The 15,534-nt window shown below is 39.1% G+C and overlaps 1 protein-coding gene across 1 annotated transcript in view; it reads right to left on the bottom strand.

Annotated features, from left to right (window-relative positions):
• The window catches only part of fstl5 (follistatin-like 5), a 345,847-nt gene that overhangs the window by 108,691 nt on the left and 221,622 nt on the right, over positions 1–15,534 (bottom strand). The window contains exon 8 of the mRNA XM_079557268.1: positions 8,150–8,270. Within this exon, the coding sequence (XP_079413394.1) occupies positions 8,150–8,270 (121 nt within the window). The remainder of the gene's footprint in view (positions 1–8,149; positions 8,271–15,534) is intronic.

Raw genomic sequence — 15,534 nt, 5'->3', positions numbered from 1 at the left:
GGAAAACATCAGTTGCAAGTTCATCAGCTGCATAATTATCATTTTTTTGTGTGTGCGTGTGCAGAAGTGCACAAATTTATTTGAGCAATTCATCTTATCTTCCAAAATTCATACAGTGTGGATGCTCAAAATGGAGTAGGCTGAAACAATAAGCTTATAAGTGCCGACCCCATGTTCAATTCAATGTACATTTAGAAAACATAATCAGTTATTATTTTGTTTCAGTGAAGCAGCGATTTTAATGAAGAAATGTTGGGCAGAAAAAATGTTTTTATTTGAATTTTTAAGCTGCTGACAGGAAGTGACATAGGTATAAGTAAAGTTTCACAGCAGTTTGACTCATTTCCCATTGACAGGTCATGGTTGCACGGTGTGTCACTTCCTGTCGGTGTCCAATAAAGAAGGGAAACTATAAACATCACAAAAATGGCCAAACTAAAGAAAGCTGGGTACAGTTTCGAGCAAAATCTAAAAATAATTGTGTTAACTCTGTTTTAGCAAAAATTGTGTCTAATGTGTAATATGTACTTTAAGAGGTGAACCTACGCACTCCCTCCGAATGCTTTGTGCACACTAAATAAACTGCAAGAAACTGGTTCTAAACAGCTGCCCACTTTGTTCATTACTATACAAAATAAAATACATAAATAAGTTCATGGTGATATTTTACCATAAAAGTTTCTCATAAACTCACCAACTACTTTGCCTCAGGCAAGTAATGGGGAAGCTAAATCTCTTCCCACATGGATTTCCTACTACAATTTAGTTAATACCCAATTTTCCTAGAATCGGCTTTGCCTGAAACATGCAGCTGTCTCTACATCCTAAACACAAGATTAGCCACAATATAGTTTCTCCATTAGAATGAGATTTAGAATCACTTGTCTCTCAAATGAGATTTTGTAACTGAACAGAGCTTTTCCCATGCAGAGAGCAAAGTATGCCTCCAGATACGGAATAGCTTTATGTTCTTTGATGATTACATTAAGACTTTCATTAATTTAGGAGAGACAACAATTTGTTTCGAGCTGAAGTGTTTAGTGGAGTGGACCGTCTCAACAGACACGGCGCAAATTGGATGCTATTGATTGTGTGGCTAAACCATTATGATGTGGACCAATACATGCATACACAAAGGCAACAAATAAAATCGGCAACATTCTTTAAAAAAAAAGCATTGTGGAGTGTTATTTTTTACCTAAAATGTACAATTATATAAATGTTATTCATTCTATTGAAAATGAAATGAAAAAGTTTGGCCCCAACACTGAGCCTTGTGGGACTCCTTTAAAGGCACCAGAAGGCCACAAAAAAAAAAAAAAAAAAAAATAGCATAATCAAACAAATAAACACAACATGACAGATATAAATACATCTATCTATCTAAGGAAAACATATATCTAGTTTTGAGGGGGAACAATGCATGATAGACAGACAAACTGAAGAAATGTGACGATAAGTTGTGATCACACAGTATTAACAAAGATTTTTGTAACATAACTGTTCATAAAGGACATACGAAAAGAACGCTAATATTTTTTTCTGATGAATTTAGTTTCAAAATAATTATCCAAAAACTTTGTATGTGCACAATTACAAAGTGTACTTTTTCTGATGGCAAATTCCGTTTCCTCAAATGTCCATTCTTAGCTCAGCCCCTAATTGAGTTTGGGGACTTGCTATGCCAGAGTGACGGCTGCTCCCTTGAGACATCCGCCAGACGTTAAATGGAAAATTCATATTCTGTCTTAAAAAAAAAAAAAAAAAAGGTCAGGCTGTAGTTTCTATATCAATTACCAGCAGACCCAGGGCTCATGAGGTTCACCCTTTCCATAAACACTAGAGTAGGTTTAATAAGACTGCTGGGGTTTGCAGAGAAAGGCCCATCAAGCAGCCTATATTATTGTAATTAACCTTCGTGTGAGCTTGTCCAAGAATGTTAATGAAGAGAGTGGGATGCGAAGATTTATTTAATATACATATTCCACTCAAAGCGCACTAATTGTTTTAACCTTGAGGCAAAGCAGAGTTTATGTGTCAGAGCTACACAACTTGATGGGAAAATATATATTCAAATCTCTTCCCGGCATGGATCAGCACGTTTGCTGGTACGTATTGTATCTTTTTTTTTTTCAAGACGAGACATGGCCATGATCCATATTCCCAAAAGTGCCCATACTTTTTGGAAAATATTGGTGTGATATTCCTATTTTGGGGTTATATCTACACACTGCTGGATCTTTCTTTTGCCTCCCCTGTCTGATAAACTCAGCTCTTATAAATTCCACCATGCATCCACACACCACAACTATAACCACAAACACTCAAAAAGTCGAACTGTGCCACTAAAGACTAAGGCCTAACACATCATCACAAAGATATGTTTCATGTCCTTCAGTCCAGAGCACCCTCCACAGCCTCCATCATTGTGTCCCCTATACTATGCATGGGACACTATGGTGGGAGCAGTGAGTATGAGGGCCCTTCTCCGATGGATGTTTATCACATTGACAATGTGCGCGATTTTCTTCAAAGGCTGTTCTGAGTTACATGACGATGATTTGGCACTGTTTATTTTGTACACACACTACTCCTGTGTAAGGCTGGGTCCTGTTATATTTGTTAGGAGACCAGTACTTTAAAGTGCATATGACACATTAGACACACTTTTTGCTAAAACATAGCTAAAATGTACCCAGCTTTCTTTAGTTAGACATTTTTTTGTGATGTTTATAGTTCCACTTCCTTATAAACTACTGTAAACTGTGTAACAGCGCAACCCTTTCAGTAACAGAGAAATGTAATTAATTACTTTGCCCATCGTCACAGCGGCGTTATCGTTGATGGGAATTCAGCTGCATGAAGTGCTCCGGTGTCAGCTCACCGCAGCTGTATTTCATGCTGCAGGAGCATGGAGAGCGCATGGGAGAGCAGATGACGATTGGCTAAAAAGTTGGGTGGATGGAGTCTCTACTCACGCTGCCTTTGTTGATGCATACGGGTATAAGTGGCCCACCCTTTTATCCCCATCATTCACCTTTGTCTGCAGAACCTATCGCACACATCTGGCTGTGTCTGTGCAGTTTTGCATGTGCTCTGCTCTTTTATATTTTGCCTGATGAATGAATGTCAACTATATTAATAAAACAGCAATTCAAATACTGGTCAATACCATTCAGTTTATTCAGTTACTATGAACTCTCTGACATGATAGTACATAATACAAACATATCTTCATCATTACTTTGCAGAGTAACTAATTACTTTTACAGCATAGTAGCTGAGTAACTAACTCAATAACTTTTTGGGAGAGGTAATTTGTAACGGTAAGTACTTTTTGAAAGTAAAATGCCCCACACTGGTGATGAGTGAGTCAAACTGCTATTTCTATAGAATAGATTTGTATGAGGACATAACCTATTTAAATCTCCCATTTGGCTGCCTTTAGTCGACATCTCCATGGAGACGAGCTGGAGACGTACTTTACTTAAACCAAGCAACGCCATAGCCTGGTCAGCTAAGCATTCCTCCTTTGTTTTGTATTGTGCCACTCCAATGTGGAAGAAAGACATTTCCCAAGAGCAGAACAAATATCTCATTGCAAAATGTATTATTAAAATGATAATCAGTGACTGCCAAGAGTTTGAGAACTACTGCACTGTAATCGTTAAAACTTCTCTCACATCTGATGAATCGTATTTACTATTTCGATTGCTGATTTGGCAGAGGAAGTTGCTGTTTCTCTTTTCCGCAGAGTGCTTTAGATTCATTCATGTAAGTATGTTATGATGCGGAAGGACGATGTGTTTCTATGAATTGCTAATCTGCCAATCGCTCGGTCGCATGCTAATATTTGAACAAATTAGGAATCGTATTTACATTTATTGGGAAGACTGTTGCCCACACATCCTTGCACATTAGATATACAGCTAAAATGTTGGGTGATATATTGAGTGGCAAGAAACTGGCATCTAAAGTGATAATCCGAAAGTTTGCAAATTGAGTAGAGAGATACATTTTAAAAGTAAAGGATCAAGCTCCCTCTCCTACCCCCTGATTGGACCTGAAAGAGACTCCTCGTTCCCTGTGCACGTGATTCTTTAATTTAACTATCAGATCTACATTTACTGCTGATTGACAGACTAAAAAGAAGCATGTGACCACACGTTAGCAAATAGTAATGAAACTAGCATTACAGAGCTCAGAGATGTGACTCAGTCGTTTATGTCCTGCTAAGGTTAACAACAGCAACGAACCCGGCAGTAGCATTGAGTATCTCGTCACTACGTCTGTTTAGGCTCATTGAAATTCTATAAACACATGGCAGCTTCCCCACTTCATCTTGTGTTGCCAGCGGTAAGAGTCATAAAAAAAAAGAAGAATATCCGTGTAATCCACCGGTATTTTCTAGTTTAAGTGTTTTGAGAGACCGCATGCAAGTGACTTTTACCAATGAGGAGCCTCTGCGCAGACCTCAGCTGTGTATGTGCGGGACAGAGGTGGGCAAAGTAGCCAATATATATACTCCAGTTAGAGTAACGTTACTTTGAAACAAGATTACACTAGTAGAATTAAAAAGTAATGACCCAAACAATTACTCAAGTAAAAGTAAAAAAGTGCTTGGAGAAAATGTTACTTAAAGGAGCTATACCTGATTTTACTTCTAGAGAGTGATATTTATTTTACACTCTTTTAGTATATAGTAAACTCATCTCACATTTGTGGGGAAAACACTGCATTAAATAATAATGTCAATTTTATGAGCTTTCTGTTTTTCTTGCATTTTTGTGAAAGTGACCCTGAAAAGTGACCCTGCAAGTTGCGAAATGTGCCAATAAACTTGTCCCTGTAAAGAATTTGGATGCTACAAATATATTAGGGAAGTTACGGATTAGTTCGGACCACAACTAACAGTTTAATTTAGTGGCTTCCGATTTCAAGTCAAAAAATCCGGTGAGTACTGAGTAACTCTTTGAGTGAAAAAGTCAAATTTATTTTCAATCACGCCATAAATTGAGTAAAACAAAACATAAAATCAAGTGGAAATTGTGATATTTCCAAAGATAATTGGCAGAAAATGGCAGAAAATACAGAAAAGAAAAATAAATTCTAAAGAACAAGGCGCACGAGACGAACAACATAATTTTATCAATCAAAATTAAGCATTTGTATTTAAATGTGTATTTACAATGGAAAAAGTAAGAATTATTTTTACTCAAGAGTACAGATACTTACTAATTAAAGTAATTGTACTCAAGTAGAAGCAAAAAGTACAATTTCTTCAAAAAGTTACTCAAGCCTCTGGTGCTGAAGTTGGCACCAGATCCATCTATCCATCGCTGTCATGATTGTGTGTGTTCGTGTGTTCGTGTGACTAATCATAATTAGTCCCTTTTTTGTTCTTGTAGTAAAAATCGGGATCAGCTGTATAAAACTACAATGACTAACTACAAACTACAAAACCCTTGCAAATCATCACATCGCTCACAACCCATTAAAAAAAAAAAAATCTCTGTCAAACGAGTGTCTGAAGGCCAAGTGGGAAGCTCACGGCACAGATGTCAGAACAATACTTTAAACTGGCTCTTTATCTCATCTGCTTAAAACAAATGTCTGCCTCTATTGACAGAGGCCGCGTCGATTGGTCCAAAAACAAGAGTGTGACTGCGGGGCGGATTAACAATCACAAGGCTCCATCTGTGTACGCGCTCGACGACAACAGCCAATGTCACTCACAAGGACACGTCTCCGGCTGGAAGCACCGAAACAGGCTTTGCGCTCAGGGCTGGGGAGTGTAGCGTGCCGGATTGCTTTGGCACAGGAAACGGCTCCACTGCGAAGTGAAGCGCTTTGGAAGTGTCGGGATTACTAACAGGATGGCACGCAAGCACTTAGAAAAAGATATTACTCATCTTCAGAGGTTTACTTAAAGGCACACTGCGGAACATTCCAAGGTATATATCGCTACGCCACAAGAGCAAATAAACAAGTGCGGAGACATGCCAAATGTGCTCCTAATTCAAGCACGGGCAGTATTGTTTTTAGATCGGTAACTTGGAAGACCTAATGTATTTGAACTGCATGTTTGGCTACCTGTAACAAAGCAGCAACATCCCCCTGGAGATGAGCTGGTGATGTCCCGCTCCCAGCAAAGTCAGAAATTAAAGGGATATTTCAGGATTTTTGACATAGGGCCTCATTACCTAGTTATCCAGAGTGTTGCTGATTTCTGGAGATATTTTTTTTTGTAAATCATGCAGTTCTTATATTTGAAGAGTTACGCGGCGCTAGGCTAGTGCAAGGCTAGCGCATTTCTATGGTATCAGCTAGCCTGCATTAAAAACAGTCTGACCCGCTCCACAGTGCACCTGAGGCAAATCACTAATAATGACATTTAAAAGAACTTATATTTGAGCAGCATCAGCTTCGTGGGTGTATAAGCTACACAGCGGCGGAGTGATCTGCAAGAAAATAGTCCCTCAAAATGCGATCATTCATGTGATGCAAGGTCAGTTATATTCCAAAAAAATATTCTATCGACACACACATTTATATGGTTAGTCTGGTGTTATAAGTGATTTGCCCCAGGTGCACTGTGGAGTGTGTCAGACTGTTTTTAATGCAGGCTAGCTGATACCGTAGAAATACGCTAGCCTTGCACTAACCTAGCGCCACGTAGCTCTTCAAATATAACAACTGCATGAATTACAAAAAAAATATCTGCAGAAATCAACAACACTCTGGAAAACTAGGAAGGCCCTATGTCAAAAATCCTGAAATATCCCTTTAATGCTTTTATTCTATTCAATTTAAAGCGTGAACTGGTACACAATATACTCTGTTGGAGGCTTATCTACCTTTGATCTATTGGCATTTTAGTCCCTCCCAATTCCAGTGGTTCCTAAAGTGGAGTCCCAAAGTCTACAAAGCAAGTGCAGTACAGTACAGAAAAAAATGTTTATGTATTTGTTCAAAAGTACTACTTTAAATAGCTATTTAGCCCATACAGTTACTGATTTTTGATATTGTATAGGGTCTTTAAGCTGTAAAACAAGACAAATTATAATCAAAACAGCTGGATCTTCGGTTATATACCGTACAGTGGGGGAAAAAAGTTGCTATAAGGGGGCCACAAAGCTCCAGACTTTGGGAATGCCTGCTCTATTCAATTACTGCTGCTCTTGTACTTCAAGCAAAACCCAAACGTTGGACAAATATAGATTTTTCCATCGTATCTTATGTGTTAACCAGAGGTGCTTGAACTTTTATCTTTGGAGGGCCAAACCAGCTCTGCAGAACAAAACATGGTATTGCATATAATTAGATACCAGGGAGGTCAATGATTAACATTCCTGTAATTGTGCAAGGAAATACTTGTTTGGTCTTTCACTCTAAAGGCTATTCAATGTGCATTTGAATTACAATCCATACTGTTTACACGGGCCAAATCAAACTCCATAGTGTACCACGCAGGCCCTACTTTGGTCACCCTTGGTATAAAGACAATAACTTCCGATGCATGTACCTCTTTTCAGTATGCTCTGGTGTAGTTGCAGGTGGATGAAACTTTGAACCATAAAACCCATGGAAAGCAAAGCGCCAAACAGACGACATTCTACTCATACAATAGGGCACACTCATTCAAGTAAAATATCTTAATGAGTTTCTTGAAAAATAATGAAGAACTTACCGTAATACACCTTCTTTTTGAATCGTGAGTACATACCGTTTTTGTTTGAGAGTTCAAAGCGATTTCACTTTATCTTCGTGTAACTGTTTCATGTGTGTGTTGTTTTAATTTGAGAGACTAGTTACTACCTTGGAGGCAACTAATGAGTATCTTAATGAAAAAAACAAAAACATATATGTGCAATGATTGAGGCCGTAGGGCAGAGGTTCCCAAATGCATTGTCTCTGGGCTCAACTTGTAACAATATAGAAAATCTGGCTCCCCAATTATCGCTTTATAGTCAAACATTTTGCAGATGAACTCATTTATAGTGTGAAATATCAAAATACGTTAACAAAAGATTCTGTTGTTTTAGGCATTGATCAATAGGTCTGAATATCCACATCTACAATGTATCTGGTGCTTTGTAAGAAAGTCTTGTGACCCACACTGGAAATCGTCCCCACGTCATAATCTTACCATTGACTTGCAGAGTGTGGATCTGGAAGAGCCGGTCATATCCGTCAGCGTGACACGTGAAGTTCCCCATGTGGCTCGTGGTCACCTTGGTGATGTACAGCGAACCGTCATCTCCAAAGTCCTATGTGCAAAAAGACACAATTTCCTTCAGTCATTTTAATTTCCTCGATAGAAAATTGCATGAATTATCGCACGTGACTGGACAGCACGGTGTTTAAACACACAACAAAAAAGTGCGTAGATGTACATTGATCTTCAGTTAAATTATTTCTGTCCAAAACAACAACAAAAGAATGAATGACAGAATAATAAAATACTGGGGGAAACCCTATTATTATGGACAAATTACATCCTGAGATCAGAACGAACAAAAGCGGCTTGTGTGGAACATTGCATCATTCTTATGTTAAACGTCACGATAAGCCCTCATCATGCACACTTCAAAGACATGCCACACAAATGCACAAGCCATGCTGCATTCCAGCGACGCGGCAACGGGCACCGGCAAAAGCCGCAATTAAACAGCGCTTCCCGTCGAGCCAAGGAAAATATGATTAATTCATGCCTTGCTGTGATTATTAGCCGGGTAAACACACAATAAATGGTGGCGAAGGGAAGAAGCGCCAGACCAAACGAAAATAAATAATTCAGCCGCGCCGCACAGGCCAAAGCCTCCGAAGCTAACGACGATGTAGCGTGAGGAGGAATCCATCTGGAAAAGTAGCAAGGGGGGGGGGGGGTCGCACACCCTGTTAGGTGTGCCCAGTTTAGCGAGTTTGCGGGATTGATTTGCCAACTGTCAGCCGAGCTTAGCGCCGTTGCAAATGATCCCACGCTATTAAACAAGTGTGTGACAAGGGAGCGGTGTTAAAGTCTCGGTGGAACTTGGATTTTTGTAATAGGTTTTCAAAAGTTTTAAAGGGTGTAGTGTGTAGCCCCTCGGCAGTAGCTCGTCACACAGTGGCAGGTCGGCCTACATGGTTCTGGTGAACACCTACAGAAGCCCTGCAGGGACAGGCTAATGTCTAATGTTTTGACAGGAAAAGGTTGCAGTTAGAACAGCGAGTTTTGATCGAAATTGCATTTTTTTCCCCCTCAACCAAAATATCAGCTGGAGCCATAAATTGTCATATTTTACCTTTTCTGTTCCATGATTCACAAAGTGGTGGTCCTACATTACGTAACTATCTCACATAAGGAGCCCTATTGTTTGTACAGTATAGTTAGTAGTATCTTAATTACCATACTGTTTACATTTTACACTAAAACATATTTTGAAACTATTGTACAAGTTTTTAACCTGTTGAATTCTCTCGATGTTTGATCATCTTGTGCCGCTCATGCTGATTTGTTTGAATCTGCACCACTGGTGGTTCGAGCCAATCGCTTAATAGCCTTCAGAAAGAGGGTTTTTATCTCGCTGACAACTTGAAACACTTTTATTGATACTTTTGAAACTGTAAAACACAAGGAGTATTTGTAAAAACGAAATATTTAGTGTATTTGCTATTATGGCACTTTGTTGTTTTGAGACGTGGCTGTGATTGCTGAAAACAAGGTTCGCTCAATACTGCATCTTGAGATTTAATGGTCGTGAAAAAAAAGACCTCGCATAATACACACTGACTGCCTTCAGCTTTGCTTTAGCTTCTGCGATGTCAGAAGATCCAGTGTTGCATCACTGGTGTTCATATTCGTATTAATAATGGGAGCACATCCCAAAGATTCTCAATCGGGTTAAGATCTGTACTCTGTGGTGGCCAATCCATGTGTGAAAATGATGTCTCGTGCTCCCTGATCCACTCTTTCATAGAGTGAGCCTGATAAATCTGTGCCATCAGGGAAGAAGAAATCCATTGATGGAATAACCTGGTCATTCACAATGTTCAGGAAGTCAGCTGATCTCATTCTTTGGACCAATAGTGGTGCTGAACCTAGACATAACCAACCGCAGCAAACCCAGATCATAACAGTTAGTTACTGTATTTTCCGGACTATAAGTTGTAATTTTTTTTCATAGCTTGGCTGGGGGTGTGACTTATACTCAGGTGCGACTTATATATCAAAATATCTAATTTCATCTGCTAGTCCTGTACGGTTGTACAATGATAAATAAAGTGAATATTATAGAGTAGTATAGAGTGAGCAAGAAGCTAATGAGGGACTGGCGAAAAGCAGAGGTTACACTTACTGCAATAAAGAAAACCAAAGTAGCCAGTCGCGACCTAGATGGCCACAGCTAGAGGAACGAGTTCACAGATGGGTGCTTGAACAACGTGCTGCCGGGAGAGGCTCGTCAACAGTGCAGTTACGCCTCCATGCCCAGGTAGTTGCCAAGGCTGGTGCGACTTACACCCCGGAGCGACTTATATATATATTTTTCTTCTTCATTATGCAATTTTTGGCTGGTGCGACGTAAACTCTGGAAAATATAGTACATCTGCGGCGATGACTGTAAAAGAACCATTCACATATGACCTTTTAACGTCAAGCCAGTCTCGCTGCACATGTTAAACTTACAACAGAAGTAAGTGCAGCACAAATGGCTCTGATCAGGGTGTTCTTTTGAAAACAATAGCTGAGCCTTACGTCTTTGTAATAGCTTTCACTGCGCTCTTTATAAATGAACAGAGCTGTCAGACAGTGTGCCTTCATGAGAATTGCTCATGGCTCACCAAAAGCAAAGTTTTCTCTCAGCTCTGTGCTTAAAACCCCGTAATAGTTTGAACTTTACTCTTTTAATGAGGCCTTCAAAACTCCCCTGAAAGCGCTTTTTGAATTGTAAAGTCAATTCTCTTTCACTATGTTCTTATATTATTTAGTTGTGTGCAGTAGAAAGGTCTTTAAGGAGATATGTCATGCGCATCTTTCCTTTGTTTAACTTTGTCTAACTTTGTTTTTAACTTTTTAACATTTATACCTCCATCCAAAACTTGCTTGGAGTGCTCCATTGCTTTATTCAGATGACACAAGTGCATAAGAACTGCACTGTCAAACCTAAATTGTAAAAAAAAATAAAAACCTTGATGTTCTTCATCTCCCGTTATCCATCTATGTTGTTTACAAGTGTCCGTGTGCTATCAGCGCCATGTCGTGATCTGACCTAGCCATGCTGCGGCCCTGTTCTCCACACTATGAGAGGAAATCGATGTCTCTGCCCGGCCCCTGCGGCTCACAGCACAACGTGTCACCTGCTCCTATGAAAAATGAACGGACCGAGAGAAGATAGAAGCTCAAACCGAGGGTGCCCACGTGATTCCGTCGGCCTTTCTTAGTGTATGTGTGAGGGCAGGTCAACGAGCGGTGTGCTTGTCGAGGCTTTCAAGGAACTGCAATTAATAATGCTGTCAGCAGAGGTGACCTCTGCAGGCAGCGGCGGACATGACGAGGCAATTTAGAGTGAACTTTTCGATATGGTCTGTCGGTGGTCGAATTTCGAAAGCGCGACAGAAGGGGAGCACATTCAAGAGGTAAACGCGGCGGATTGTTTACAAGTGGCATGGTCTTGCTCAAGACCGCAGGCAAGATTTTGTATGGCCCTTGGCAGATGAGACCAGATCTACTTTAGAGCCAAATTTGGTTTAATTTGTTTAAAGTAATAAAAATTTAAAAACAAATTGAAATAAAGCCATTGAAAAAATGCGTACACCTTTCCAGACCCATTTGATTTAAGTGCTCTATCCCCATACAAATGAATGGTGAAGCCAGTATGGCATGACCATTTCATGCCTGTCCATATACCATTTCTGTGGTTTCTCGATCATTAACATATAAGATTATGTTTAGTGGCCCTTGGATGTGTAGCCGAGCCCACAAAAGGCAGAAATTTAACTGAATAAAATAATTTAGCATTTAGCTCAGAGACCACTTTTACACGATGATACTTATCTAAAGTCAAATCTCTTCATTCATTAATTATGAATGATTCATTCATGATTTCTAACTGTGAGAGATCGATGGCTTGACAACAGCTAAAAACATCTTGATCTTTCAGAATTTGGGAGGTTTGATGGCTAAATGCTATCGGCTATAGGAAAAATACATTGAGCTGGTTTACAAACGCTGAAAAGTTGTTTAAGGTAATGTTTAAGGCATTTTATTTCAATGTATTAAACATTGCAAATGAAGTGGCAAATCTAAGAATAACATTGCATACTCACCTCGCATACTGTTGTCATGATGGAATGCTAACTGTCACATCACATGCATAAGCTCTTCCATTATGCTTCTTTCCCTTACAGCATACTGCATGTGGTGCCAGCTTTTTCAATGAAGGTTGGTTAACACGGCTTTAAAGGAACTATAATTAATCTCTGTGTCATCAAGGATGACCTCTACAGGTCATTACAGAGCAGGGGCTCTGCTGCTCCAAAGGTCTGGAGGAAGCTTTTCAATGTGGCTTCCTTTGGGAAATTACTGTCTGTTATGTGGCCGGATCGAGCGACACAAGGTGAGAAAAACATTCAAAAAGTAAACTTTGAGGATTATTTGGAAGTCATGTGCTCAAAGTCTTGCCCACAGACAAGCTTATATATCGCCCGTGGCGGAAGTGATAGCTGCATTGCTTAAGTCCGAACACGACTATCTAGCTGTGCTGTGTTATGGCATAAAACTGAAATAAATTAGGGAAATCACTATGAAAACTTAACTTTTGCACATTAGTAAGTCCCCATGCGTTTTTGCTTTAGGCTGTGTTGGCAAAAAAATGTACATCTCAGTCAGGTGGAAGACCTCGGTTATTTCGCCATATATAATATATTTCTTATGGACAGTAAGGTTGGGATCCTCTGGTTACTTCACGTTTCGATACTATTCTCGTTGCATGGCTCATGACAACCTCACAATATGCCAATACATGAAAATCGATATGTTGCACAAAATAATAAAGATCTATCACAATTATAAAGAAACATCTGTGATTTGCAACCTTTTTAACATTGTTACTTTCTAAACAACTACATGCTCCATAATTTATATGATTAACATTGGTTTTCATTTCATTTCCCCCTTTCTCTCACATAAATAAGTGAATAACTGATACCCGACTTCATGAAAATGGTCCAACTGTCAGTGCCATCACTTCATTTACATCATTGGCTCTCAATTTACTGTAAAGAGTCTAGTACATGATGTCTTCATTAATATGCATGACGTCATCAAAAGTACCGGACATTGTGTCACCTAATACTACGTATAAGAAGAATTTACCATTATATTGTGCACTGTGCAGCCCTAAAAACGAGTGGGAATGATTTTCAGTCACATGACTATTTCCAGCTGTTTTGAAGATTTTTCAGCACTGATAAGAAGGGGTTGGGTTATAAATGTGTAATACTTTAGTGCTGATAATGACGGGCAAGAGGAGTTTTGTTACTAAACTGTTCGTTGTGAGGGTTAAGAGTGAGATATATTGTTAGATTATACACACAGAAGAGTTTAGTAGCATTTGACTTCCGTCCTCAGGTTACATGTCCTTGGACCTGTACAAATGAAACATGCTTCCAACAAAAACTTTCTTAGTTGAGCCAACATAACTTGACGTAAAATGAGTTCAATGAGTTACTGAAGCCATTTTTTGTGACAACATGCTGAAATGTCTTGCAGCAACCTCGCGGGCTTTGTTGCTTTTTATGGATGATGCAGAACAGTGAAACAAGCGCTCATTTCAGAGAGAAACCTACCTGTGATGGGATCTGCGGAGAGAAAAGCAAAAAGTGACAGAAAAGACGTGTTTATCATAGCATTATTTCAGGACAACAAAGCAAATTATGTTATGTTTCACGCAAAATATGAATAATTCAGTATAAAGTCGGCACATTTGTCAAAGTAATCAAGACAGAATATTAAATAGGTCTGTGCTCGCATGCAGCATATGGAAAACAATGCAAAAACAAGCTGTAACTCGAAGGAGATAACACCTGTCTCACAAAAGGAAGGCTTTGTGGCTAAATGCTCATCAGTCATTTCCTGTTGACTGACACCGTGTAGGCTTTGGAAGGTGCTGAAATATAAAGATGGCCTTGAATACACAGTAAGCTTTTATGATCATAGAGAACAGAGCCCCTTCCTCAAGCTATTCTGATCGTAAACCCAATGCTAACTTTCACCACGCTCCATGAAAGGTCTGAAGAACTGGGATGTACCGCATTGGAAAAGTGAAGATTGAGTTTCGAAAAATGAATTAAAAAAGGTTTTTAATTAAAAGCCCATCAAATCTTTGTCCACTGTCAGAGACTTTTCGGAATTCCTATAGATAAAGACGGCATCGCATCAAACAAGTGGTGTGGCTGAGCCAAGGGGGTAGAGAATTTCTCATGAGAGTCACAATTTTAAATTTTTCGTTTTGTTTCATGGCATATTTATCACACAACAATAAAGTCAAGCAAAATATGGATATTTTTTCACAGCAAATTGTTCAGTAGAAGCGAAAAACGGCACTCGCTAGCTAACGGAGCCTGAAGCTAATGTTAGCTTCGCTAGCTTCCTGGTTGTCATTGTCCGTTTTTTAAGTAGGCCTATTAATGGGCTGTTGAACCACTTTGCTCCTCTCCATGTCTCTGTCTCTTTGTTTAGTAAAAATATATATTCATAATTCAGCAATTGTTAAAGTAATTGTGGCGAAATGGGAGAAAGTTCAGTTGTATCTCTACTTTGTTTCCCCCCTGACTGCTTCAAACATGACCATATACGGGAAAATTCCAAACACGCTGCCCGTAAGTATTTCAGATCTGATTTATTTGAAATTTGACCCGTTATAGTCATTTGAGTTCTGTGCACACTGCATAGCGATGATGCTAACTTCCTGTCTGTGTTGTATTCCTAAGGAGAGTTAGCCGTGTGTTGCTGAAATAAATATATACTGAAAACAAGCAGCTGGATTATCACCTACAACACATAAAAAAAAATATATATATATAATAATCATAATATATTTTTAATGTGGACAGGAATTTACCCTTCACTAGCCAACAAGAAGTTAGCAAATATATTCAGCGCACAAAGCCTATTATAGACGAGGTTTAGCTACATTATTATTAGGGTCATACTTGAAACGTTTTTGAAGTGGGTGAATTTCTAGTGCAGTGCTATAACTTCATTCCATGTAGGTCAATTTGCAAATGTATGTGCTGCATATTCCTTAACCTTTCCATCTAGGGGATTTTTTTCCCCCACTAGAGAAATGTTGGCGTATATTGGAATATTTACCACGTTCTTTTCATTCCAAATAGAACCCTCGGCAATCCTTACTGAGCGTGCACTTTTTCAAGCTTCAAGATTTACTCAACGCACATTATAAACACATAAAAGTACACATGAATTGGCAAATGTAGATACAGTTTTAGAGACCAACAAACTCCCCACTTGAGCAAGTTTATGCATGTTCA

Source organism: Gobius niger (assembly GCF_951799975.1).
Source record: "Gobius niger genome assembly, chromosome: 5".
Lineage (NCBI taxonomy): Eukaryota > Metazoa > Chordata > Actinopteri > Gobiiformes > Gobiidae > Gobius > Gobius niger.
Note: the sequence above shows the minus strand (reverse complement) of the source record. Positions and strands in the feature narration are given on the sequence as shown.